Consider the following 23,895-nt stretch of genomic DNA (forward strand, 5'->3'; position numbering starts at 1 on the left):
CCTCATTGTGTTTCTTGTTATAAGTTTGGATCTAAAACAAAATTAATCGCCTTCATTTTTCGTAAGGTTGCACAATAAACGTGGTGTTCATATTTTCAGCATTGGCAAGCTTCCTCTTGTTTAACACAATGCAGAGGGTTACATTTGATATAATGAGTACAATCATTCAACCAATATACGCTTCTAAATCTCTCAGCTTGATTCCCTCCTCGGTGTCTTTTTACACCTTTAAGCAGCATCCCTCTTCTTCCTGTCGGTCCGTTTCTATCTATTTTTCTTTGGTTACCACCTCCTCTCTTGTCCATCAGACCTCATTTATTTCTCTCTTTCTGTCCTCCTCTCCTATTACCAGCTTCCCTTCCTTCTGTCCATCACTTCTTTTCCCTTCTGTCATGTTTCTACTGTGGTTACGACCCCCGTCTTCATCCTAACTTACCGTTTTATTGTCGTTTTTTTTGTCTTTACTGTCGCTCCTTCCCTCTGTTTTCTTTTATAACCTCTTTGTAGTGTTTGGACGTGACCGCTTTATTGTCTTCAATCTCCGCTCTTTCATTACATTTGACAATCACATTTTTTTATCTGTCCCTCTATCCATCATCTGCGGTGCTTATTACTTCTTCTTTATCTCTTTACCCTCTGTCCATCCTTTATCCTTTTTTCCTCCATAATTATCAGTATTTCTTGCCCTCGATCCGTTCTCTCTCTCTCTCTCTCTCTCTCTCTCTTTCCACCCCTCCATCATCTTTTGTTCAGCTTTTATGTCTCCTTTATTCACAGCTAACTATGCTTCCCTCGTTACCTGTCCACCTCCATCCTCCATCCTCTCTCCTTTGCTCTGCGTTTCCTCTTCCCTTTCCTCTCTGCTCCCCTAAGCTGCCATCCCTCCTTTCCTTCCCTTTTTTCTCACATCTGTCTCCCTAAAAACATTCCCCTGGAATCATTATTCTGTCCGTGCCTCCTCTGTGTTTTCTCTCCTTCTCTTTTCTTCTGTCTGACTCCTGAGCCTGTTACTCCTACTGAGGCAATCACGGGGCAGCTAGCAGGTAGGCAGAGAGGATCTAACGGTCTGACACTCGGAGGACTAATTAACCTCAGGATCACTGTGATCGAGCTGCGAGAAAAGAGAGGGATCGGGGGAGGAATTGGGGATGAAGAACCAGGGGGAGAGAGAGAGGCTTAGGTTGGATGGAGGATGAGATGGAAGGTAGAGAACGGAGAGAATGTGAAGGAGGAGACATCAGAGATAGAGGAAGAAAGAAAGAAGAAGATTAATCACAGACTGAGGAGGAAGAGGTTTGAATGGATAGACCAGGAAAGAGGTGGAGGAAGAAAGATGGAGGGGGATGCAAACGGGAGAGGAGGAAAAGACAATTTGGGGATATGATGAGGAGAAAGAGAGGGAGTGGTGATTGAACTCTTGGCTTTCTTTACTTCATTAAAAGGCTTTTAAAGGACACTTAGCCACGCATTATGATGTGAGTCTTAGAATGAGTTCGGCTACTCAGACATTTTGCCTGAACAGTTTGAAGTAGTTTCCCTTGTTGTCCAGCAGAGGGTGCTCCTACAAGCTTGACCCTTTGACCCTTTGTTTATCGTTTATTAACTGGACTAGCTGACGCCTCGGCGGCCGCTCATCTTCCTGTAGTCCACATAACGGACAACACATAATACATACGATACATGACGTAAAAACATAGTTTACACAGTCCAGTCAGAGACCAGGATGTAGAGTATCAGAACCCACCGTATACGTTATGCATCCATTGGGAGTCTACAAAGGCAACGGTGACAGTTCGTTACCTCTCAGTAAAGTAAAGCTAATCAATACAAAAGAAACGGAGCAGAGCCGGTCAAATAATCAGCAAACCAAAGCATCCGAGGAGCAGTACGTGGAAGTATTTCAGGTACAAAATATCCTGTGTTTCTCTACAACGACAACAAATCACAGGACTCACCTGATAGTTTGGCACCAAAGTGTCCTGTTCAACCTCATCTGACTACTTTCCACCACACTCATCCTCAAGACCTTTGCTAGAAGCTCGTAAAAGGTAAAGTAGGAAGATTTATACGAAGGTGAAACAGAACTGGAGCTAAAATATAAACAGTCCCACATCGTGACGTTCTACGTCACCACATGGGAAAATATCTCGACGATACTGAAGGAAAAGACTCGTGAATTACTCCATATAGGTCCAAATGACGTGTTAATTGGTATATTTATTACTTTTACACTTTTATTTTTGGTACTGAGGAAAACTTTCAAACGTGATGATTATCATAAAAGATCTGCAGTTATGATCGTGTGTTCATTTCCAACTTTGTGAGAAAAGGTTGTTTTGTTTACGCAAATTTCTTCAATCAGGTGTTAAAACGAGCTTCATACAAAGTTTAAAAACGTGTAATGTTTTATAAATCCCATCTGATCAGTTTTCCATATGGTTCCTCTGAAGTTGTGAGACGGAGGATTGTTAAATGGGTAATTAAAAGAGAATAAAGATCATTATGGGATGAAAGAATGAGGAATGTTTTAGTGCGAGTGTGAAGGGAATGATGAAAGTAGATGAGATGTTATCAAACCCAGATAAAAATACACACATCCACCTGACAATTACAACATTAGGATTCATTAAATAGAAACGTTGGTGTGTAAATCGTGTTTCTCCCAAAATACCTGCAGGAGCAGCCGCTGTAATAACACAAACAATATGAGAGTCGTGCCTCGTGGAGAATTATTAAGAGCATTACAAATGCAATGACAAGGATATGAGACGATGGGGGGGGGGGGGGGGGGGGGGTGGAATGAAGTAATAAGAGTCGGAGAGAAGAGGAGAAGCCCTTTGGTTCCACAGGAGGGGAGAGATTAGGGAGGAGGAGGCTTAACGAGCCTTAGAGGGAGGTGCGTCGCTCTGCTTATTAGCGGCCTGGTGTGACGCCTTTACACCTGCATGCATTAGGAGAAGGATCCAGCCGTTAGCTTCCTGCTACTCTCACGTTCATGACATGCTAAGACAGCTTTGGCTCTCCCTCACTCACAGTACGGGCCTTCTTCTTTTTCTAATTCCCGGCTCATAGGGAGCAATACTTTCAGTGTAATTGGCAGCAAAAGTGTTATTGAGCTCGGCCCCCTCGTGAGAAATCAAAGATTAGTTCAGCCACACCCAGCGTCTGTAGTCAGCCGTGAAGCGGGAACAAGGGCATGGCCTGGATCTCCATGTAGGAGATTAAAGGCATCACTCTTACTCCAGTTTAATCACTCTCCACGAGCTAACTTTACACTGACCTTAACTGCTGCTGTGTGTGTGTGTGTGTGTGTGTGTGTGTGTGTGTGTCTGTCCGTGTGTGAGAGTGTGTGTGCATGTGTGTGTCCGTCAGAGCCAGATTGACCTTTTATAGCGAGGATGGTTCTTTGTGAGGTTCACGATGTCCCGCCCTCCTTTTCAAGGATGATTCCTCCCTCTTGTGATCGTAGTGTTCTTGTCATTTGTCCTCCCGTCTGTGAACGCATCGCTCCAGCAAAAGGCCGATGGGGAAAAAGGAAACGCAGCTGTTTTTAAAGCCAAGTTCACCGCACACCACTTCCAAAGATCAGATCGCTGGACTTTTCCACACTCTTTCCGTACTACGTGACGAACGTTACAGAAAGAGTTTCCTTGTAGTCGTGCAAGTCGCTCTTGTCGCTGGTTCCCATTCATACATCCACTGTTTCCACACGTCGTTGACTATTTACAGCGTGTAACAATAACTTTTGGTCTTAACGGCATGTTGTGAACTAGCCTCCAGTTAACCCAGATTACTGAATCCAACCCACTTTGTTTAAATGTAACACTGAAAGTGAGTGCAGCTGTGATGTCAGTAGTGATCCCTCTTTATTACCCCCTCTTAGTGTATTTACTACATGAATATAAAGTAATGAAACAGACAATTGCACTATTTATTGGCTCACGGCATTACCGATCCACTTGACGAGGGCGGCTTCAACCACAGGTTTCTATTCTCTGTGCACATTTGGTTTTCAGTCAGAGTAAAATGACTTTTCATTTCCCGCCATTCATTTCAATGCACCAACCTCAGGAAGCCAGACGGGGAGTAAAGTGAAAGAATAAGCGTAACTTTATAATCTTTTTCCACATGTTGTCATGTGTGAAAAGACCCAAAATGAACACTGTAAGCAAATAATAATATAATGTAAACTGTATTTACACTGTGATGGTTAACGTTAAAGTGTGTTAACGCACATTTTTATCGAGTGTGTGTGTGTGTTTCACCTCGTTCCTCCGCCACCTCTCCATTCAGCCCCCCACCTGCCAGCACCTCATCCACCAGCCACACCGCTAATGAATGATTAAATAGCTGCCATGCCGGGTTGAGCCCAGCAGTGAGTCATTGTTGGAGTCTCCAGTGTCCTGGTGGGCCCGCCCACCCACCCACACACACACACACCCACACACACACACACATACACACACTGCAGCCCGCCCTCAGATGATGGATGTGTCGGCGTGAGGTCCGAGCCCGTTGCCACCATATTGATGGAGCCTGTTAGCTGACCCGGTTAGATGGATCATATTTGGCGGAGATGGAGAGATGAAGTAACGCTGGCTGTCAAAGATGAACCTTCATGAACCTCATTTAATCACAGAAGAGCAAGTATCCATATTCACAGACTGTGTTGCTGGTGACAACATCAGCAGTTGAACGTTACATGTGACGGCGTGTTCTCTTCAGGCGTGAGAGGCAGAAACGTAGCACTCTGCTGTCTGTTTTTCATGACATTGCCGAGCTGAAAGCTGCCATGTTTGTCATGATTAGACGCCCCCTCCTTCTCTCCCGTCCTTTCACATTTACCCTTCAGCCCCTCAGCCGAGGGGAAAGACATTTGACGGTGACTTGTGTGTGTTCCTCCATCTTCACAAGTCATTGCAGAATTTAATATTTCAGCCGGTGTCGCCTGGATTACATGTTTTTTTTTAGTTCTTCAAAGACTTTCAGCACGTTTCTCTTCATGCTCTGGTGAAATATTTGTGTCAAGCTACGAACTAGCTGATACAAACCACAGACTGATGCACGGTAAACTGTATAGTATGAGTAATATAAAAGAATTAATACCGCTGTAAGTTTAACTAGATCATGTGAACGATCTGCTAGATGGAAGACGTATCCCTCTCGTTGTCCAGAAGTGTTACAGAGTGAAGCTTCTTACCTCATAAACAGTCTTTGGCTGAGTACAGACACCGTCCTGCATCAGTTGATGTGACCCCCCCACCGGCGACCTTTGTCGTTTCCACCAGTGAAAGCGGCAGAAGTAGTAATATTAATAATGTATAGTTAATTTCTTTAATAATTCATCATCCTCAAGGGGAAAATCCATAGCTTTGTATTCCTTTTAGCTCTCGACGAGCGGATACCGTGCATGCAGAGGAAGCGTCTTTCTTATTGATGCTTCCTCTTCTGACGCTCCAGAATGGAAACGAGGTCGTAAGTTGAGGCGTCAAAGCAGTTTGACGCGCTTTCGGTGCAGTTTTTTTTGCCCGTTTAATACAATGGGAGCACTTCAAACACGCTGGCGTCAGAGCCACAGTCGACAGCCCGATAGTGTGACGGACGGCGGGCGGTTTGTACAGTCGTGACACGAGCCGGTAGAAATAAACAACGGTGATAATCATCGATAGGAAGCCGCACAGACAGAAACGGCTGATAAGTTGTGTTGACAGACTTGTGTTTGTACCTCTGCGTGGTGGATATTAATAGAGGAAGTAGAAAAGGTGGATGTGATTCTCAGGGGAGAGAGTGTGCCGTAATCTTATGACTGAAGATCAGAGACAGGAACGACTGCTGTCCTATAAAACAATTCATTTTTTAATCTAAACTTTTATTCACCTCACATCCTCCGTGATCCCTCTCCGTCCTCGCGTTCTTAAATCAGGCTGTTTTACAGATCCTCTGCTCCTAAACTCTTGTTGTAAACGGCTAACGAGTGACCGACAGACAGGAAGTAGCATGGATGGAAGCTTCCCAAAAAAAAGCTGGCCTCGAGCTTTACGAGAGCGTCCCGTCGCTTCATCACTCCGTTCAACACGACGTCCTTTTACTCCTTTCAAAATAAAACGATAAATAAATCAAGTTCCTATTTTCATCACCAGATATTTAACCTAAACGTCTTGACACGTAGGCTCGCAGCAAACACTTATTATTTAAAAAGAGGTTTATGCTGACCTGAGGCTGCTGGGGTTTCTGGGTAAAGTTCCTGTGAAACTACACGAGTAAAAAAACAGAGCAGCAGCAGGTCGATTATTCTTTAAATTAAAGTGGAGAAAACAGGAGATTGTGCTGAGACTCAGCCCCAATTAAGCTGTGCTTTGCAAACGGCACAATTAGGGGTGAACACCCGGCTGCAGCGTGATGGCCAGGGTGACAACTGTGGGCTTAATTAGTGTGAGAAACATGCAGAGACCTTGAGAGCGGTGTTCATCCACACGTTAGTGACTTTCAGTAAATGTGTGGCTTCATTTAAAGTTCTCAGGAGCTCTGAAGGCAACGTTTAAGGCTCTAAATCCGTCGGCTGTAGGTGTGACATTTGAGTATAAGTGTTCTCTATCTGTGTAATTCAGGTTTAAGTTTTACAAACCAGTCACTGAAGGAAAAGAGGTGACACGAGGAGCTCATAAGAAACCTTTTTCTTCTTCAGAGGATGGTATAAAACCAACAAAGTCCAAATACAAACATAAATATAAATGAATGATTTGTTTGTGTTTTCCTATCTGATGTTTTTCTCTCTCTGCTCTCTTGTTTTCCCAGAATGCCGAGGTGTCTGTGTTTGAGGTCAACATTCGTTTCATAGGAGGACTGCTGGCCGCCTACTACCTCTCTGGACAGGAAGTAAGTACTCGAAGCGATCTCCTCTTCTTTTCACCTCCTCTCATCCATCCTCTCTTCTTTTCCTCTTCTCTCATCCATCCTCTCCTCTTCTTTTCCCCTTCTCTCATCTATCCTCTCCTCTTCTTTTCCTCTTCTCTCATCTATCCTCTCTTCTTTTCACCTCCTCTCATCCATCCTCTCCTCTTCTTTTCCCCTTCTCTCATCCTTCCTCTCCTCTTCTTTTCCCCTTCTCTCATCTATCCTCTCCTCTTCTTTTCCTCTTCTCTCATCCATCCTCTCCTCTTCTTTTCCCCTTCTCTCATCTATCCTCTCCTCTTCTTTTCCTCTTCTCTCATCTATCCTCTCCTCTTCTTTTCACCTCCTCTCATCCTTCCTCTCCTCTTCTTTTCCCCTTCTCTCATCCATCCTCTCCTCTTCTTTTTTACCTCCTCTCATCCATCCTCTCCTCTTCTTTTTCCTCTTCTCTCATCCATCCTCTCCTCCTCTTTTTCCTCTCCTCTGTTCCCATTAAAGCCAGCAGCCATATTTGGGCTCTTGGTAGAGGAGCTGGTGGAAGTTGGATCTCTTGTTCTCTCCATCCCGTCCTCTCTTCTTTCATGCCCGGCTGAGCAGTGCTCCCTCTGTAATGGGAGCAAACACATCAAATATTAGTTCAGTGCTCCGCCCACATGCACTGTGCTCTCCACTACAACGCTGTGTGGTTTCTACGAGCACCGACGGAGGAGTCAAAATACCGCCTGAAAACACATTTAATGATTTCCGCCAACACGGAATGTCTTAATGCAGCGCGAGAATCTAATCAGGGAATGGGATTCATACTAAGAACATCTGAGAGACTGTGAGGAAGTCGTGTGGAGAGACTTTTAATAGGTAGACAGAAATAGACAAGTAGAGCCAGGAAGAGTTCTGGGAAAGAGCAAATGCAACTGGGTCTGATCCTGTTCATCCTCTTTTTAAAGAATTCATAAAACTGCCTCTTTGTTCCCAAAGAACGAGCCATTACTTTGCTTTAGTGCTGTTCATTGTATGTATTGTGACTCAGTATGATGTGTTTTAACCAACCTGTGAAGCTCTCTGTGGACCATAAATAAGATTATTATTATTATTGAACCCTGTTTATTTAACCACAGCTTCGTACCTTTGGTTCAGATCTGCGTTAGACGTTGAGGTTTGTTTTTGGGGTTTAAAAGAACTCATTAGTCGTCATTCAGCTTCAGTTCACACGAGTGAAGCGGAGTAAATAATAGCAGGTATTTTCTTTCCATTCGTGATTTATATAAAAAAAAGCTAATTAGAAATCGCACACTTGAACGGTGTTTCCTAGGAACCAGGAATATTCTGACAATCAAGATGTGAAATTACTTTATTTATTAATTAAGTTCAGAAGAGACGTAACTGTTCCTGAAGAAAATAATCATAAATGAGGAATTTAGTTTGATTTCTGATTTTCATTCTCAGAGTAGCTTCAATGTTCAGAGATCATCTTTATAAACGTTCACCTCATCAGGTGATGTAACAGAGCAGAGAACCTAGTGCTCATCTGTAGGTGGATAAAAGCAAAACAACCAGTAAAAGCTGATCTAATCACCCACTAGTGAGTCTCACTCCCACAGATGATGATAATAATAATTATAATAATAATAATGCACCTGAAGTTGAAAACAAAGCTACGGTTGTGGGTTGACTTTTTCAAACTGAATACTTTAAAGCAAAACTTAAAATCAATCCAATTCCTTCTCTCGATTCCACTTCTTCTCTACCTGCAAAATAAATGTGAATTAAAGTCTTCGGAGCCCAGTCGTGCAGTAATAGAAGCAGTGGATGGGGGGGGGGGGGAAGGGAGGGAGTAAGGGAGGGAGGAAGTTAGGGGGAGAGGGAGGGAGGGATAGAGAGAGAGGGAGGGAGGGAGGAAGTTAGGGAGAGAGGAAGGTAGGGAGGGAGGAAGTTAGGGAGAGAGGAAGGGAGGGAGAGAGGAAGGGAGGGAGAGAGGAAGGTAGGGAGGAAGAGCGGAGGGTGTGTGAAGGTGCTGCTCACGGATAGAGAGATGGGAGTAGAGGATGAGGATGATGAACGGGGGAGGAGGCAGACTCATTCCTCACCCCCCATCGGACGTGTCCTTGAGCAAGGCACTTAACCCCTCGACTGCTCCAGCAGAATAGATGGTTCACTCACCGGGCAGCTCCCTGAGGGGGGAGACATATGTGAATATGAGAGAGAGAGACTTCATCAGCCTCTTTCTCAGTCGGATGTTTGAGGGACGAGCTCAGTGGCAAAGAGACGGGAGGGCAGAAAAAAAAACAAGGGAAGAAGAAGAGCTGGTTTAAGACATTAGTGTTCAAGAAGACTGAAAGGAAACAGGAGGAGATGAGACAACATGAAAGAGAAATGAAGAGACGTGAAGAAGATACAGAAATAAACATGTAAAGAAAGATGGATAATTAAGCATAACTATAACGATTCTCAAGCTAACGAACCAGAGCTGCTCTCACATCTCTCAAAAACTTCATTTAATTGAGTTATTTTCACCTGCTGCTGTTCGTCCTCTTATTCACCGTTCTCATTAACTTCAGTGGAGATAAACATGCTGACTGCATGCAGATGGTTAATTCAGTGTGGCTTTGTAGCACAAAGGCAGTAAAACTGCCTGTGCCAAAGCACACTGACTGTAATCCTGTGGGCTTAATAATAATAACTAGAAAATTCCTAAAGAAATTTTGACAGTGTGGCTTCTACTGCCCGAAGAAATCGCAATAGATACACACGCCAATGTTACCGGTAGTGTCATTCAGGTTCAATTGAGATAGAGCTACTCTCTTTTCTGCATTTTAGATTCATACTCTTGGATTGAAACTTGTATTTGTGGGGCTTTTATTTTGAAAGGGTGGGACTGGGTGGGTGAGAGAGGGGGAGAGGAGACAGAATCATAATGTTTGACACTAAAATGAGAGGCTTCATCACAAGCACTCCAGTTAGAATTCATTCTGTGGGGCTTTTAATTTGAAATGGGGGGAGGGGAAAAGTCCTCTAAAAATATCTAATATCTAAGACCTGAATGACTGTATGATAGAGAGAGACACAGAGAGGGAGAGACAGACAGACAGACCGTTAGATGGACTGAGTGAGTGAGTGAGACAGGTAGACAGGAGTCCTCTAAAAGTCTCCAAGACCTGAATGACTGTATGAGAGAGAGACACACACAGAGAGAGAGAGAGACAGACAGAGAGAGAGAGGGAGAGGAGTGTGTGTGCGTGTGTGTCTCAGTGCCTCTGTGTGTTTATCAACATCACTAATGAGCTCATATAAACACCTGTGTGCTTGGGTGCATGTTGGTGATTGGAGCACCTGTGTGTTAGAGGCTAATTAAGAGAGAGAGTAACCAGTGATTTCCAACAAAACTACCTGTCAAACATATGCCCTCTATACCAAAACCATGAGACTAATCAATAAAATATGGATACCGTGAGAGAGATAAGACTCTGGCAAACGCAGTAATGTGTTTTTTATGTTTGTGGTGTTAAAAATGTGAGCTCCAGAGCAACAGACAAAACTGGTACCGTCTGCTTTCTTTGAGAAATGAGTGGTCAGGTTTAACATGGAGTCTAATGGAGCAGTTGGTTGGAGTTCATGTCGCTCTGTGGCTCTTTGAGCCAAATGTGTAAGTCCGTTGGATTCCACAGACGTCTGTGTGAGACAGCACAACATTTGCAAGCTTTTTGGCCAAAAATGGTGTATAAAGAATAAACATTGTGGGAGCTGGAGCAATTTGTTTGGAAAAATCACAGAAGATTTTCCTGCTCCGCTCCACTCTGACGGTTATGCTCTCACTCTAGCTCTTAACGAGCTGCGCAATACACACCCATTATAAAATCTGAAACAGACCCAAAATTTTCCTGAAACTTAATCTGTGACTTCATGAAAACTGTGCTAGCTATCAAAATGTCCCTTTGCCTCAATAAAGTGCAGCGTTTTGTCTACGTTTTAAACTTTGAATCATGTTTCTACGTTAATGTACGGCTAGTCAATATGGGCCCAAAGTGAAGTGTTTTTTTAGCTCTCTTCACGCTTGTTTGTGTCTCATGTCCTCTGGTCTTTTATCCTTAAAGCTTCTCCTCTTTTGGACGGTGTCAGCGACAGCTGAGGCAGGAGGTGTAACGGTTTCTGGTTGTCCGTCTGTCCGCTCTCGTGAACTCGATGTCTCAGGAACATCTGGAGGAAATGTCTTCTGATTTAGCTTCTGATTTGGATTTTGTTCAAATTTGGCTCAAACGTCCACCTGGACTCAATGATGAACTGCTTGGATTAAGATTAGACGATGAAGTGAAGACGTTGGATGTAAACTGCAATAAGTCTGGTTGGCGGAGGCATAAAGACACGTTTTGTATTATCTGCTTCTTTCACACTCTTGAACCAGGTGTGTCTCTTGACCACGAGATTACCAGAGTAGATAAATGTTAAATGATGACAAAGAAGAAGAAGAAGAACAGGCCAGTTTGTTGGGTGTTTGTCTTCTGTGATGTGCAGATACACGAGACTAGCTGGAGCTGGTTGGTCATCAAGGCTCTCTGGATAGTGTAAATATAAATAGTGAGAGTTTCAGAGCAGCAGGAAGTTGAGTTTGAGGAAGACGACAAAGTCATCGGCCACTTTTACCGGCAGGAAGAGAAAGTTGACAAAGAAAGAAAGAAAAAACAAAACTCTTTCAATCAAACACAAATGTTTTGTCCGCTTTTTCTTCTCGCAGCTATTTTGGCGTTCGGTGTCATTCTCTTCTGCCAAACACCTGCAGCTCATTAGCACACCGGTGTGTTTACCTCCCCTCTCCTTTTTGAGCAGCTTTAGTCGCCGTGTTTCCACATTTAGTTGTTTTCTTTGCAGCCTGACACACTTTCTCTGGTTGTTACAACAAATGTGATGCTGAAGCTCAGAGGACTTCAGGCTGCAGCAGAGTGCCCTGTTTACAGACCGCTAATCTGTCAATTAAGTGGATTATATTCATACATACTACATGTGTCACTCTGTTAAACACAAGTCTCCCTCTTCACATGGCGACGGCCAAAATGCCGAACTCAGGGCTTCAAATTTGTAGTCCACAAATGGGTGACGTCACAATGACGACAACCACTTCTTATAAACGGTCTATGTTCCCATTAGCAGTTTTATTTACTGGTGAGTTAAGTTTAAAAGAGATGACATGGTGCAGATTTAAGTGTACAAAGGACTTTATATATTTCTCCATGTGGCCTGACGTTTGCACACACCTGGTGTAAAGTTTTCTTCTTCTGGCTAACATACATTATGCATGGAGGAGGAGGAGGGAAAAGAACACTGCATGACTTTCTTCTCCTTGTTCCTTCAAACAAACAAAGAAAAAGAAAAAGGAGGACTGCTGGAACCACGGGGAGGATTCGAGCGAGGAACAGCAGATTGCACAGAGAAAGGAGAAGAAGGTCAAGGGAGCAACCCGAGCTCTGTAATGTAGGATAATGGGATGAGGAGGTTGCAGAGAAAGGCTGCAGACTCCACGGGCATGAACACTACCGTGGACGGATAACGGGAGGGATTGGAAGGAGATAAAGAGATTGGAGAATGACAGATTGGAACAGTAAATGAAGAGGAGGGAGGGGTAGAGATAATGATGCCGGTGGGTGAAGGATAACCAGAGAGGAAATTAGAGGGAGAGTAGAACAGAAGGAAGGCCAAGGAGGGAGGAGTAGTGGAAAGAAGTGGGAGGCAGAGACAAAGGGAGAGAGTGAGTATGGGGACCGCGAGAGATGGAGAGGCAGAGAGAACAGAGATGCAAAGAGATGGAGGTGAAAGTGTTGTGATAAACGACAAGAACACACCTTCTGTTCCTGCCACGAAGAAGTGTGATTTCAAGCCTCTCTCCTGTTCTTTTTTCACACTCTTCGTCTCACTCCATTCTCTAAATTTTGCCCCCCTGTATTTCTTTTACACTTTACTTTGAGGAGGAGTGACGTAGAGACGCCGTATACGTCTCTGGTAGAGACCTGTCAATCACCGTGTAGCCCCGCCCTAAAGCATCCCCTGCTTTATGGTCTGTTTGACTCTAAATGGACCATAATGTACTAAATGAACATCATGCTGTATTGAAGAAGACTTGAAACTAGAGATTGAGACCATAAACTCATGTTTACAATGTTTACTGAGGTAATAAATCAAGAGAGAAGTAGAGTCATTTTCTCATAGACTTCTATACAACCAGAGGAGTCGCCCCCTGGTGGACACTAGAGAGAATGCAGCTTTAAGACATGAGTTTGCCTTCTGGTTCTGTGGTATAGATCTCAGCTATCTGTAGTCCGTGGATGTATTTGACAACATACACAGGAGGTTTGTTTGATCTCACCAGGGAGCTTTTGATTCCCTCTCGGGTTTTTTTTTCTCAAACGCTGAACCTGTCAAACAAATCCAGGGCGTCGCTCGCTCCCCGTCTGTCTGACTGCCACTTCGCCGCCGCTGCCCAGCAGGAAGGCACAGCGACACACACGGGATGAAAGGACGGAAGGTTGGACCGGCTAACGTCGCCGTCACTATGAATTTTGAGAGATGCAACACATTTCACAATTCGAGACGGTGCAAACATGTGAGGAGATGAATTCGCTGAGCAGAGCAAGTCAAAGAGATAAAGAATAATTATGAAAATATCATTTCATCCTGACGGCAATTTGAGGCTTTCCACTCAGGATCCAGCAGGTTTGTAAATGGAGTCAAAATGGAAACAAATAGATTCTCTTTATTCACCAGTTTTGAACGTAGAGGGTTTATAGAATAAAAAGCTTGTTAGAACGTCCTCATTGAGGACAATGAGACGGGTCTGGTTCTGTTGTCTCGTCTAACTGGCTGTTCTTGCTGTTCCTTTCTTCTCTCCGTCCAATCGAATCTGAAGGGTTTGGATTCACTTCCCTCTTGTAACTTCTCAACCTCTCGAATATTCCGCTTCACTGTGAAATACGTCGCAGTGCAAAAAACTTAAAGACGCCGCAACTTCCGTTTGTCAAAAACATGAACATTGTTTCCAGTAAGAGACACAGTGGAACCTCCTCCAGTGGTTTCCAGCAACAGACATCCAGCTTCCCCGGGGAGTCCTCCTCCCCTTTGCAGATATCGCTGTGATGACACGCACACACACACACACACACACACACACACACACACACACACACACACACACACACACACACTGGAAGATGGTGGAACAAACGAGAGAGAAATTTTAATTTCATCTCAGCTTTGTGAATTCCACTCAGCAAACAAAGGGCCCCGTAGAAACCTGAGGAACATTACAAGCTATCTTAATTCAAACTGTAACGGTTTTATTCGAGCACGTTGCTAAAGTCGCGCGGGGAGAAGAGTTGGAGGGAAAAGACGAGGTTCAAAAGGCCAAATGAGATGAAGTCACAGAGGTGTGGAGAAGAGGACGGAAGGAAGAGTGAGAGGTTTTAGAAATGGAGACGACGAGCACAAAGATGTGGGGAAATGGACCGTGCTCCTAATACGGGAATAAAAAAGATGTAGAGAGTTAAGTTAACGAGGGAGAGACGAGAGGGACGTAGGTTTATGTGAAGTGAAGTGCTCGGAAAAAATGTAAAACTTTAACGCCTCGTAATCATAACGTCCGACTGCAGAAACTCTACATAGACGATCGCATTACTTTAGTGGATGTCCCACATTTAGATTTTACTTTTAACAGATTCAGCTTTGTTCTATTTCCGTCTGTCCTCGGGGGGAAGAGACGGTAACGTTCAAGAGAAGGATAGTCTGGAGGACTGATGCAGTACGAGCACATCAGGTCAGGACTTCCTCTGCTGCATTTATCTCAGAGTTTAGACGCTGGAGGAATAACTCATCAGTCAGAGAAGTCGTTTCCATTAACCCTCGGAACCCCAAAGCCCGGCGGCGGATTGAAAAACATGTTTTTCTTCAAAACAACCGCCAAAAACTGTCCCCACGACGGTCCTTGAACACATCATGTGTGACAAAAAACAACCAAAATGAAGCTTAAAATGATATTTCATCAAAAACGTTTTATTCTACGCGTCTCATTTTAAATCCCGCACCAAATAAACCGTTTTCTTTAACCAGATTCTGTGAAAAACAACAAATTCTGAGCTCCTCAGTTCAACTAGGAAGTCATGATTGACTCATCTGAGACCAACAGTCACATGTCAAAAAATGAAGTGAAACTTGGACTGAACTGCTGCTGAACGCAGAGAGGAGAGGTTGTAATCATGTGAATAGCTCTATGTACATTCCTAAAACGTGTGGACACTTGGAGAAATGTTGGATACATTGATTCTATGTGAAATAAAAGATATTTTGTTATGATTTATGTCATAACTGTGTTGTTCTGCACATCAGACATGTTCTCTTCCTCTGTGCCTGTAGCCACGGCTGTGCTGTTTCCATAGAGCTGAAGGACTTTTATATCACAGTGAAACTCAAGACCACAGAGAGAGAAACGTGACGGCAGCAAAACAAAGCTGCTGATAGGTTCAGAGGGTTCCTGCACACAACGCGTGTGTCAAAGCTGACAGCAGTCGGCGGGATCACGCAGCTTATTTCATGTCGTCTCAACTCATCTTTGAGCCTTCGATGCGCTGGATGCTAAAACAATATGAGGAAAAAATGGATCAGCTGATGGCAAAGTGGCACGACACACACACACACACACACACAGAGCGGGTGACTTAATCCCGTCTCTCCTGCTGGCCCCTCGGGGCCCTTCTTACCAAGCACATTTCACAGTCTACCCCTTAATCCCTTTAGGAGGCTCCATTACACGTCTACAGTGACCTACTGCTTCCACCAGAGACTGTGTGTGTGTGTGTGTGTGTGTGTGTGTGTGTGTGTGTGTGTGTGTGTGTGTGTGTGTGTGTGACGTATTAACAGATTCTTCATAGCCGTGTGAAAAACGATGATCTCATTAGGTCCTTTAGTACTTAATGGTGCTAAACTTTGTTCTTTTTAATCAGTGCGTTTGTTACGGAGAGACCAAGTTCAGCGTACACGTCACAACATGACGTCTTAAAGCTCCAGAGCTCTTAAAAATCTTCATTTAAATAAATATGTTGTAGCCAAATCAAAGTCTACAGGATGTTCAACTTTAGTTTCTTTATAATGCATGTGATGCTTGTACTTTTGTCTTTTAAGGTTATGAATATGAGTTTATAGTTGATAACAATTCCTCCGCTGCACTCAGGATGTTGGTTTATGGCGTGTTGCTGGTTTGTCTTTGTCGTCTTCATTCTTCTCGGTTAATTTAGTTTCGACGCCGTCTGTTTTTTTTTGAGAATAATGCAACAAACAGCTGAGCGTAAACACTCGGAGCTCTTTGCATCTCTTTCACGTATCTGCGTTATTTCTCGTTAAGTCAAGAAAACCCAACATTTCCTGATTTTGCTGCTTCATAATAAAAGCTTTTGAATAAGAAAATAGGGGACTTTTATTGTGAAAATCATAGGAAATTAAATGTGTTAATTAGCGGAGCTTTGTCAGCAGCTATTCTTGAATAAAAGTCTACAAATACTCCATGAAAAAAGCTAAAATAATGTGTTTTATTGTGAAGAATAGAGGAAACGACTTTATTTCGCGGCTATTCTTCAATAAAGCAAGTCGACAACTACAAATAAAAACACAGGATTGCTCCACAAATACATTAATTCTTCAGAGTCAGATTATACATGATTGAAAACAAGGCATTGAGTCAACATTTCATGTGTTGTGAGGAAATCTACATTTACATTTTGAATTCCAACGGTTTAAAGTTGGCTGCTTGTGTGTTTTTGTCATTTCTACATGAGACTTCTCCCCGTTGTACGCTCTGTTCTTTGTGTTTTCCGTCTCCGCTCTCGTATCTATCAGAGCCTCTTCTGTTTCACAGAGATGTCAGCCTCTCCCAGTTTAGGACGCGTTTGAGTGGCGGATTACGGCTCTCCCCGGGAACGAGACATCCGTGTGCCATTTGGCGGACGATCTCGCATCCAAAGCTTCTTACAGGACCGGCGCATGCATTTGATTCTTTTAGTGCCGTTGGTCCCAGCAGGAGTCAAACCTCTCACCCCGGCTGGGTTAACGTCACGCTTTCACCACGAGGGCCACAAAACCCAGCCTGCATCTTAAGTCTGCTGTCCCAACGAAACAGACGAGCCAGCGGAGCCTCGAGGCTCCGCTAATCCTGAACGAGGGAGAGAGAATGCAGAAGAGATTAATGGGAGAAGAGAAAAATGGGCTGTGGACAGACGAGACGAGACGCTGCTAATGGAGGAATAAAGAAAAGAGAGATAAGCGGGAAAAGGCACAAGAGAAGAAGAAGCATAGGGCTCAATGAACACTGCATTTCTAGACAATATATTTTGGACAAACTATGTGAAGGCGTCACGATACGAGTTACAATTGGTCAATAATATCGTCCCAGCTTGTGTTTGTGCGTTCTCAAATGTGTTGTCTAACCTTCCCAAAAGTGTGTGTGTGTGTGTGTGTGTGTGTGTGTGTGTGTGTGTGTGTGTGTGTGTGTGTGTGTGTGTGTGTGTGTGTGTGTGTGTGTGTGTGTGTGTGTGTGTGTGTGTGTGTGTGTGTGTGTGTGTGTGTGTGTGTGTGTGTTCACTGAGGGCGTGTTCGCTCACTGATCGATTCTGAAGTGTGCTGTAATGCATTTTAAAAGGCTGAACACTAAAGCTGTCAGAGAGTGATGGAGAGAAGTTGGGGAACGCCAGACAATGAGCCGTCTGAGCTTGTTCTCCTCCTCTTCCTCCTCTTCCTCCTCCCTAAAGGATTCTCTCTCTCTGCCTCAGAGCTTTTAGTATCTTGTCATCCCGTCTTCTTGCTACAGTAGATGATGTAAACGGGACAGACGCTCTCGGGCCTCGTGGTCATTTTGCTGCAGTGATTTGGAGGAACAGGACTCAAACCTCACTTTGTTTTCATCATCATCATTTCCCTTTATGCCTCTTGGCATGTAGGGCAGCAACAAAAGTCTTCCACTCCTGTCTGTCCTGGGCGAGTCGCTGGATGGTGCCCCCTGAGTGGTTTAGGCTCTGCATCTCCTTCTCCACAGTTCTTCTCCGTGTGTTTCTTGGTCGGCCTCTTTTTCTTTTCCCTTCTGGTGTCCAATGTAAGGCTGTTCTTGTAATATCAGCAAGATCTTTTCTCAACACATGTCCTATCCATCCCCATCTTCTTCTCATTAGGATGGTCTCCATGCATTCTTGTTGGCATTTGTCATACAGTTCTTCATTTGAAATGGTGTTTGGCCAGAAAATGTGCAGTATTCGTCTTAAACTCTTGGTGTGGAAGGTTGATAGTCTGTTGAGGTCTTCTTGTGTCATTCTCCAGCATTCAGAACCGTCCAATAGGGTGGATAAAACACAGCTCTGATACAATTTAAGTTTGGTCTTGATGGTGTACTGCTGTGACCTCCATATGTTATTCAGTACTTTGAAAGCGTTCCTTGCCTTATTAAGACGATTCTTGATGTCTTTATCTGTGCCCCCATCGTGTCTGACAGTGCTGCCCAAATATGTGAACTCGTCACTTTGTTTTGTAGATAGTTTAACTGTGGAGCGTTGGTAGAAAAGACATCAACTTTAGACGAGGAATTAACTGTGAAGAATGCAAAATAAGGATGTGCTCCAGGAGCTACTTGGTGTTTTTAGTTATTTCTGTTTAATAACCTGTGGCTGCAACCAGAATATGAGATGTTTAGTAGCATATTCAATCTTTTTAAATATTTCTTCTACTGTAAATCCCAATGAGACGGTCTTTGTCTTCTTTCGTCGTTAGTCGTTTTTATGCTGTTATGACTGGTACATTTCTGTGGCGTTGCCTGCAGCCTATTGTTTCATATCGTCTTGAGTTTGTGTACACTAGTGAATACTGTTGCTTAGTGTGATCATGCTCCGTACATATAAACGAGATCAGGAAGATGTTCCGGCTCTCATTAAAGCAGACGGGCTCTCTGCCCTCCTCTCCGTCTCTCAGCAGGTTTACTTCCTTTTTACGACCAACGATTTCCCTCTCTGGGGATGAAGGCAGCAGAGGAAGACGATTATCATAGATAGATAGATAGATAGATGTATACTTTATACATAACATAAACCATAGAGTCTCCTCCGATGGCTCGTTTGGAACCCGTCCCCGCTTGATGACATCAGCAGCCGGATTGCCAATAAAAACGTTGTGGACATTTGTTAGCGGGACGGCAGACGGGCCAGAAATCAATGGAGGGGTTTAAGATGATTGGACAGGACTACACACACACAGACACATGCAGGCGGTTCTGAATAGTGAAGCCAAAGCTTCATGTGTTAAACCTGCATTCTCTCTAGTGACCACCAGGGGGCGACTCCTCTGGTTGTATAGAAGTCTATGAGAAAATGACTCTACTTCTCTCTTGATTTATTACCTCAGTAAACATTGTAAACATGAGTTTATGGTCTCAATCTCTAGTTTCAAGTCTTCTTCAATACAGCATGATGTTCATTTAGTACATTATGGTCCATTTAGAGTCAAACAGACCATAAAGCAGGGGATGCTTTAGGGCGGGGCTACACAGTGATTAAGTCTCCTCAGTTTTATTTATATGGCACCAGATCACAACAGAAGTTATCTCGTGACACTTCATGTAGAGCAGATCTAGACTGTAATATACAGAGACCCAACATCGCTTCATGTACGGCATTAATAATTAGCCAAGTCTGTGACCTTTGCTTCCTCTCCTCCATTACTTTTTAAACGTTTCCTTTTTTTCCCCTGAATTTTATATGCTCATTGAAAAAAGGTAGAAAATAACACACCTGTTGTCTTTTTGATGCCGTCTGATCATCCTCACTAATACTTCTCCTTTCACATTCATGCGCTTCACACCCTCCTCTGATACCTCTCTCTCTTTCTCTGTTCCTCTCTCTGTTTCTGTCTCTCTCTGTTCCTCTCTCTGTTTCTGTCTCTCTCTCTCTCTCTCTCTCTCTCTCTCTCTCTGTTCCTCTCTCTGTATGTCTGTCTCTCTCTCTGCATTGTTCTCTCTGTCTCTCTCTCTGTTCCTCTGTCTCTCTCTCTGCATTGTTCTCTGTCTCTCTGTCTCTCTCTCTCTGTTCCTCTGTCTGTCTGTCTGTATGTCTCTCTCTCTGCATTGTTCTCTCTGTCTCTGTCTCTCTCTCTCTCTCTACATTGTTCTCTCCCTCCCTCCCCCTCGTCTCGGTCTATTTGTCTCACGTTTAACTCCACAGTTTAACCTCCGAGTCCTCTGTAAGACGTTCCACTGGCTGCTTAAGCATTCTGCAAACACCGGCATGTGCTATCGCTCCCCCGTACTTTGTGAGACGGCAGGATTTTTTCCATAGATCTGGTCTCTCAATAAAACTGCTCAGCTCTGACAGATTGTGTTGATGAATCAGCCTCCGTCTGTTCAAGTGCTTCCTCCTCCGAGGCTGAATGCCGTCTGCAACTCGTGCAACTACCTCTTTGTGCATTTATTCCACAACTGTCCTTCAGAAGTAGAATATAGTTTTTACATTGCCAAAGTCGAAATTGAACGTCTTGAGCTGTTTGTAAAGTGGAAGGACATCTTTTGTTATTTTTCGAGATCTTTGTGCAGCTAAAACTGGATTTTTATAACAAATTTCATCGCCCCTCAAGCAACTCACACCATTTTTAGGACGACAGCAACACCAGATTTAGCATTTTTATTCATGTCACTTCCTGCAAAAAAGACAAATAGTCAAGTACAACTTTTTGTCATGATGCCAAAATTGATACCCAACATGTTTTCCTCAAAGTTTTATACAACTACAATACTGGATCAACTCGTTGTGGATGTTATCATATTCATTTTATGTCAGTTTGATGTACGTCTTTGTCACTTCCATTTTTGTCTTTTGGTTGGATCAAGAACATTTTTTTAATCACCTGGTTCATGAAAGGCAGTTTGTCAACTGTCAACAAACCAGAATGCAGCTCTCACAGTTTGTGTCCTGCTGCGAGTGTCTAGTTCATTTTCATTAAGGTTTGAAATCCTTGCTGTGAATAATTGGATTATTTTTACATTAAGCTTTCATGTTTTGTTTTGGCATAAAAGTGACACCTTTTGTAACGAGGCGACGTGTTTTTGTAGGATTATTACACTCGCCAGGTGTCCCTCAAATAAAAAAAAATTGCCTTGAAATAACACAAATTGTCAATAAATTCAGTATTTTCAAGCAAAGGAACACATACCTCCCCTCTTTAAAGGATTTATCAAAGACTAGTCAGGACGTCTGGACTCCTGTTGTAGGGCAACTTGAGTTTTAGGAGGCAACATTAAAGTGGCAATACGTTTTTTGATAGCAAAATAAAGAGTTAAAATATTGACACCATTAGCATTTAGATTGGTTCTTCTCGTTGTCACTATGCAGTTCTGTCGTGATCGCCGGGAAAATGAATGCTTGAGGGCCGCCGCTGCCGAATGTATATAACGGGAAAACTAGTGTGTTTTATTCTGCCTTTATCATAACACCTCAAATTGATATTTTACAGCTGTTTCTTGCTTTGGATAGTAGCCAGGCTGCTAGCGAAAGCCATGTTGCCATAAAACCAACCAGGAGCGTTAGCTAGCGTCAGCCATGTTTCTAACGCTAGCTATGCCAGCTAATGCTAACACTAGAAACCAAAAAACAAAGTTCTGCATTTGTTTCTGGCTGAGTGTTAGCTAGAGAGGCAGCCTTGTTGCCAATCTTAACTATGCTAGCTAACGCTAACACTAGAAGCCAGAAACAAACATCTACATCTAAAGAACATCGACGTTTGTTTCTGCCCCTCTAGTGTTAGCGTTAGCTAGCATTAGCAACAAGGCTGCATCTAGCTAACGCTAGCCAGAGACAAACATCTATGTTCTTTTCTGGCTGTTAGCAGTAGCTAGCTTCAGCCATGTTTTCTAATGCTTGCTATGCTAACTAATGCTAACACTAGCAGCCAAAACCCAACCATGATTCATTGTCTGTTTTATAATAAAAATGGTGGCCTTTCTTAAATGAGCAGTTGTGAAACTTTCTGTTGAAAGTTCTCTGTTGCTATTTTAAGATAAATACTAGTTTGTTTGAGAGTTGTTTGTCTTCTGAGCAGTTTTACACCATCCACAGATACAGTTTCAGCTTTCAGCATTCTGCTCGTATGCAGCAATATAACGTTGGCTTCTTTTCATCTCTTTGATTGGCATGCTGAGAAAAAAGAACAAGGTCTGCAGCAGATTCTGTTACTGAGCCTTCATCTGTCTGACGGGAGCAGGAACTTGTGTAATCTCAAACCGAACACACGCGTCCATTTCTCTCCATCAGCTCGTCTAAATTAGACGCCAGTCACGATAATAGAAACCCGACTCCGACTGCGTGCTTTGGTATCTCACGCTGCTCGGTCGCTGTGGTTTGACCGCCAAGCTTTTCTTCCCACAGATACAGTAACATTTCATGTGACTGCAGCACAGTTTGAAAGGGGGAAGGGCTTTTACATATATTAGTCTGCCCGTCTCCTCCATAAATCGGTTCCAGCTCTGACAAGCCGAGGCCATCATTTAGCAATCGCTTGTCTCCTGACATCTCACTCTGCCTTATTCGCCTCCACCCTGCATTTGTTTTGGTGGTTAGCGGTTGTTTTATGCTCGTACCTGTCAGCCGTGAGAAGAATATTAAGCAGGGAAGCTTGATGGACTGCAGAACGTGATGTTGACCAAACTTTCTTCTCTCTCTCTCTCTCCAGGTGTTCAAGCTGAAGGCCGTCCAGCTTGCAGAGAAGCTACTTCCTGCCTTTAACACCCCCACAGGAATCCCCTGGGCCATGGTCAACCTCAAGAGGTCAGCGAGGTTCCAGATAAATACCGTCTTCTTCACCCCGAGCTAACCTGACAGCAAAATCAACGAGACAGTGACAGTAGAGCAGCAATCACGCAGCCTGGAACAAACTCTGTGGCTTGATTGACAGATCGTTTACTCTTTTTACCTATTATATCTTATTCGATTGAAAGAATGTTTCAAAACTTAAACCTGCAATAATGGAAACTATCTGTGAACTCTGACATTACATCACCTTGTGTTCCTTCCTTTCTGCGTATTGAATTGTCTTAAATACAGTTAAATACAAAGTGTGTTTTCTGTTGATGCAGATTATGTAAAACATGTTTTAAACAGGTTAACGACATCACAAAGAGTCGGTACTCAAAGTCCCTCAACAAAAACATGCTTTATCTGATTTTACTTATGATTTATGCTGCTACACCTTTTGGTTTAAAGATTCGATCCACCCACACAGGTGTACCCACCGTTAAACCTCCTCTCAGGACTGTGTGGGTTTGTGCAAACTGTACTCACACTTTCATCATTATTATTACATAATCTGGTGCTCGAGTGTTAATTCCCAATGTGGCTTCACTCCGCTTCAACCTGACAATGAGTTTTTGAATAACTGGAACTATCTGTGCGAGTGTGTGAGCAGGGTAGATCGTCTTTTAACAGGCGTCAAAAACGTCTTCAAGAAGAGTGAAATTCAACTTATAGAAACCTGTTAACGCTCGTAACAGCGCTCTTCTTCCCTGTTGTAGCCTGAAGTCTTACATTAGCATAATAGCATCCCATCCTTTTCTGTTCCTCTTATTGCTTTCTGCAACTGTGAAGTGTGTGTGTGTGTGTGTGTGTGTGTGTGTGTGTGTGTGTGTGTGTGTGTGTGTGTGTGTGTGTGTGTGTGTGTGTGTGTGTGTGTGTGTGTGTGTGTGTGTGTGTGTGTGTGTGTGTGTGTGTGTGTGTGTGTGTGTGTGTGTGTGTGTGTTGTTGAGGATGTGTGTCGTACAATAGAGGGCCTCCTTCTCTCGAGGTAATTCAAATTCATTAGAGAGCCGACACTTCACGTTTCGTCTCAATCTCCCACGACACAAACACAAAACGCAGCTACACACACTCACACTCAAACGCCCCCAGGAATAATTACACGCACACACACACACTTAATCTAAACACACACTTATACTGTAGAACACATCCCTCTCTT

The 23,895-nt window shown here is 43.5% G+C and overlaps 1 protein-coding gene across 3 annotated transcripts in view; it reads left to right on the top strand.

Moving 5' to 3' along the window:
• The window catches only part of man1a2 (mannosidase, alpha, class 1A, member 2), a 100,156-nt gene that overhangs the window by 53,867 nt on the left and 22,394 nt on the right, over positions 1–23,895 (top strand). For all 3 annotated transcript variants that reach the window (XM_076111305.1, XM_076111312.1, XM_076111320.1), the window contains 2 exons: positions 6,796–6,876; positions 22,615–22,709. In XM_076111305.1, the coding sequence (XP_075967420.1) occupies positions 6,796–6,876; positions 22,615–22,709 (176 nt within the window). The remainder of the gene's footprint in view (positions 1–6,795; positions 6,877–22,614; positions 22,710–23,895) is intronic.

Source organism: Anarhichas minor, unplaced genomic scaffold, assembly GCF_050575085.1.
Source record: "Anarhichas minor isolate MPS153535 unplaced genomic scaffold, ASM5057508v1 ptg000004l, whole genome shotgun sequence".
Classification (NCBI taxonomy): domain Eukaryota; kingdom Metazoa; phylum Chordata; class Actinopteri; order Perciformes; family Anarhichadidae; genus Anarhichas; species Anarhichas minor.